Source organism: Electrona antarctica, assembly GCF_951216825.1.
Source record: "Electrona antarctica genome assembly, chromosome: 13".
Classification (NCBI taxonomy): Eukaryota; Metazoa; Chordata; class Actinopteri; order Myctophiformes; family Myctophidae; genus Electrona; species Electrona antarctica.
The window spans coordinates 41,006,529-41,010,922 of record NC_136794.1 but is presented as its reverse complement, the minus strand read 5'-3'; the positions used below and the strand labels follow the sequence as shown (position 1 = coordinate 41,010,922).

The window sequence follows — 4,394 nt, the reverse complement described above, 5'->3', positions numbered from 1 at the left end:
GCGATGCACCGATTTATCGTCCGTACATTCATACATACTCAACCTTGTTGACCACTGTGGGTGTATATATTTTCAAATAAGATGACATTCACCGTGACAGCGGCCAATGTTTAGCTGTTATTATCTATTATAAATTCTGTGGGATTGAATTTGTGCTCATTATAATTATGATTGTGTCATGAATGTCAGAAAGTGCAATTTGTTATTTGTTCTCTCTTATATTCCTTAATCAAATATTTATTTGAGCATTGACGATACAGGGCCAGGCAATGGCATCTTTGTATGTGCGTTCCTCTGTCACACGCGCTGCTGACAGCACTACATTCACAGAAAACCACCCAATGATAGAACCGCATACGTTTAGATGAATTACGATGGGCGGGAACCCCTTTTGGTGTTAGCATTATCTTATGCTTTAGCTATTGAAAAATAGCAGATCTACAAGCTCATAGCGCGCCACCGAGTGGCGCGCTACGAGCTTGTAGGTCTGCTATTTTTGAAAAATCAAAGAACGACTGACATAGAAACATAGCTTTTTCAGAAAACTGTCAGGATGTAGAAGACATTTTTAGAATCTGATCTCAGGTCAAAATGGGTTAACTGTTACGTTTAATTGACTAATTTCGTAACGGCGATTAATCAATTAACTATTAACATCCCCAACTTGAATATGGAACATCTAGCAGTGAAATGGCACAGGCACGGTTGGTCTCATGGACAAGAGAACAATGTGGAGGAACAGACCATAGATGGAGCCTTTGCGTTTGACCTTGAGAGGGGCTGATGATTAATGGGTACCTTATCTGGACGTCAGGAAGGCCCTGTTCTGTTCTGTTCTGCAGCCATCAGCTGAACCGTGCACGTTGACCGCAGCTTGAACCAGCAGGTTGACACGTCCCTCGTCCGCAACCCATTAAGACATTCTGGGCGGGAACCCCTTTTGGTGTTAGCATTATGTTATGTTTTAGCTATTGAAAAATAGCAGATCTACAAGCTCATAGCGCGCCACCGAGTGGCGTGCTACGAGCTTGTCGGTCTGCTATTTTTTGAAAAATCGAAGAACGACTGACATAGAAACATAGCTTTTTCAGAAAACTGTCATTTTCAATCAGACATTTTTAGAATCTGATCTCAGGTCAAAATGGGTTAAGACATGATGGAACGCATCTGTGTCACTTCAGCGTTTAACCACATTGTAACCATGGTTTTATATTGGAAAAATAGACAGATATACAAGCTCATAGCGCGGCTACGAGCTTGTACTGTTCTCCTGTCCCCTGTTCTCTTTTTCTGCTGTTCTGAATCAATTCTGGGTCTCGGGCCTACAATTAAATGTCAATATTATTGTCTTGGGTGAGGTGGAGGGCTGAGTGCCTCCTTAACATTCCATGCGTTAATTAAACATAGTATAATTGACAAGATACCGTGACTGCCGGGATTGTTTAATTACCTTTGGAGCATAACGCCTAAGTATTTGTGCCTTTGATCCATGAAATCCGCTTGAAAATAGTCCCATGAGTTGTTATTGAGCCGACAAAAAAGCCACTTCCGCGATCCGGGTCACAGACAAAGAAGCCCTTGCAAGCCGGCGGTTGGTTGATTTCCGGTTACGTCATCATAACGCGTCCGCCTTGTCACAATGTCCGCGACAAACCTGGGTTTTCATAATAACCATCTAACAACGGCGAATTAAACACAAAACAAATAGCGGGTTTAGTGTATTACGCGTGGAAAGACAATGGAATAAATGTTGTGTGTGGCGGGTTATGCGCTCAAAGTGTTTAACCACTTGAATGAATAGTGAAAATAATACTAGTTGGATTGTGAAAATAACTTATCTACAAGCTCTCAACGTGCCGTGGTGGAAGTGGAACCCATTGTGAGCTACAGATTGGTACATTTTTGCTATTAATGATCATTTGTGACACATCTTTTACTAATGATGACAGGCCAAAAATACTAGGGATGCCAGGTTAGAAGTGGTCAAATGAAGCACAATCCTCGTAATCCCTCAAGAGCAGTCTCGAGCCCTGAAGCAGGGTGCTGTTTCTTTTTCCTTTTTTAAGTTAACGATAAAACCAAGCTGTTGAAAGCCTGTGTATGTATATAACCACAATCACCATTCACCACAAGGCAAAACCTGTACTGCAGCTTTAACCTGATATCTCCATCTTCCACAGGAGCGGGCAGGAAGCGCCATCATGGTCTGGGGCCACGGGGCCCCCGTAACCCCCCGCACGAGGGGGAATGTGAGCCCTGAAAAGCACACCATGGGACACCTGTAGTGCTCCTATCATCAGGGAGTCGCAGAGAGAGAGAGAGAGAGAAGAGAGACAAACGAAGCCCCGACTCAGGGAGACACGACCGGCACGCCGACGCGAGGGGGCCTAGGGGAGGCTCGGAGGAGGACTCCCAAAATCTATCCGGGTCACACAGCTCTGCAGGGAGGGAGGGAGGGAGGGAGGGAGCGCCGTAGAGTGGGAAGGAAGAAGGGCGTGTCCACTTGGTGTGTGTAGACACACGCGCAAGCACACACACCCGACGGCGGCCTCGTCCGGGCCAGAGGAGGAGGCGGCGCCGTCATCATCATGAGGCCCAAGACGTTCCCGGCCGCCCCGTACGTGGGCAACACGCGCCAGCGGCTCCAGGAGATCAAGGAAGGGCTGAAGCAGCCGGCCAAGCTGGTGAGCCAGGCCCTGCTCGGCGGGGGCAGCTCTCGCGGCGGCGATGCCGCAGGACGCAAGGAGGCAGCCAAGGAGGCGGCCAGCCGGCAGCAGCAGCTCCGGCCGCCCCAGAAGTTCAACAACTACCAGAACGCCCTGCGGGAGATCCGCAAGTCCCTCATGCCGTTCGCCAACGAGTCGGGCCCCTCGTCCTCCTCGGGGTCGTCGGGCCACCCGGCCGGGGTCGGGGAGGTCAACCGGCAGATGCTGCAGGAGCTGGTCAACGCCGGGTGTGACCAGGTGAGAAAATGAGAAGGGTGTGTGTGTGTGTGTGTGTGTGTGTGTGTCTGTGTGTGTGTGTCTGTGCGTGCGTGTGTGTGCGTGCGTGCGTGCGTGCGCGCGCAAGTGTTTGTGTGTTGATTTCTTGTTTATTTTTGTGTGTGTTTGTGTGTGATGTGACACTATGTGAAAGTGCACTCCAGATTGTATGTTCTTTCATCTTTCAGTGGTACCTCAGTGGTACCTCAGTGGTACCTGTCAGGTACCTTTCAGTGGTACCTGTCAGGTACCTTTCAGTGGTACCTGTCTGTCAGCATAGACATAACAAGGTAGACGCCTCTTCCGGCTCTGGGACGTGTGTCTCTCTTGAAGGCAACATGGAGACAAGCTTTCCCGAGATTCCTTGCGAAGCATGAGCGGAAGCTTGCCAAGCTTCCGGGTACATAATGGAAGGGGACGTTCGGGAGGCCAATCAGAGGCAATGTAAACGGTTGTTTTCTCATGCCAATAAAGCTCCCTTGGATTGACTTGATAAGTCGTGCTGTGATTGGCCAGTAGTCACTTGAGTGGCAGCCAGTGACGTCATGAGCGACACAGTGTGCCTTCCACACTTCCGCTTGACCTCCGCCTTCGTTGGAGACACATTGCTCCAATGAACTGCAGCGGCCGATGAGGCATCTGTTTCTTGTTGTAGATCTATGCCTGTCAGTGTCCACCACTGTGGAGTCTAGGGGTTCGAATCGTCTGTGATGGAGTGTGATCAGTCTCTGTGCGAATGGCTCCTACAGGCTGGGGGAGGTGTTGCTAAACCAGAGTGAAGTGGTATGGGGGGCTCACCACCAGGTCAGCCAGTAGAATTCAAAAGCAGTGGCAAAACCAAAATGTGTGGGGAAAGCTAATAGTTTCTGTGCATGACTATACTGTCAGGTTTCCATTTTGAACCGGAAACACAAGGTGCAGGCCAGGGCAGGAATTTCACAGAGGACCACGAAATGTCCCTCCTTTTGGCCTTTTGGCCTTCAGAACATGATGTACTGTAACTATAAGACCACAGTGGACTTGATGCCCTGTCCACTCTGCACCACTGGGACAGTGGCCTTGATGCCCTGTCCACTCCGCACCACTGTGACAGTGGCCTTGTCCTTAAAACTATGAACATTCCATGCCTGTCAAGGTGTGTTTCTACTGCTGAGCCAATTAAATAAAAGGAATAGGAAGCTTACGATTTGTAGATCAGCATTTCTTTTTGCTATTTTTGGTAAAGATGTAAAGAAGTATAGTTAGTAAGTGAGTGGTTATTCAGACTAATCTATTTCAGCGATTTTAAAAAGATTAAATTACTGTTTTGTTTGTGAGTAACGATTCGTTGACGTATAAGGGGATTTTTTTTGCTTATAAGTCAGTTATTTGTTCTAAATACCGGTTTTGGTATATCTCCGGTTGATTAGCCCA

General features: G+C 48.0%; 1 protein-coding gene across 2 annotated transcripts in view; it reads left to right on the top strand.

The window, feature by feature from the left end:
• Positions 1–2,579: 2,579 nt before the first annotated feature.
• lats2 (large tumor suppressor kinase 2) overlaps positions 2,580–4,394 on the top strand; it is a 33,183-nt gene continuing 31,368 nt past the window's right edge. For both annotated transcript variants that reach the window (XR_013791340.1, XM_079517537.1), the window contains exon 1: positions 2,580–2,963. Coding sequence is in view for 1 of the 2 variants with exons in the window: in XM_079517537.1 (XP_079373663.1) it covers positions 2,589–2,963 (375 nt within the window). In the remaining variant the exon portion in view is untranslated. The remainder of the gene's footprint in view (positions 2,964–4,394) is intronic.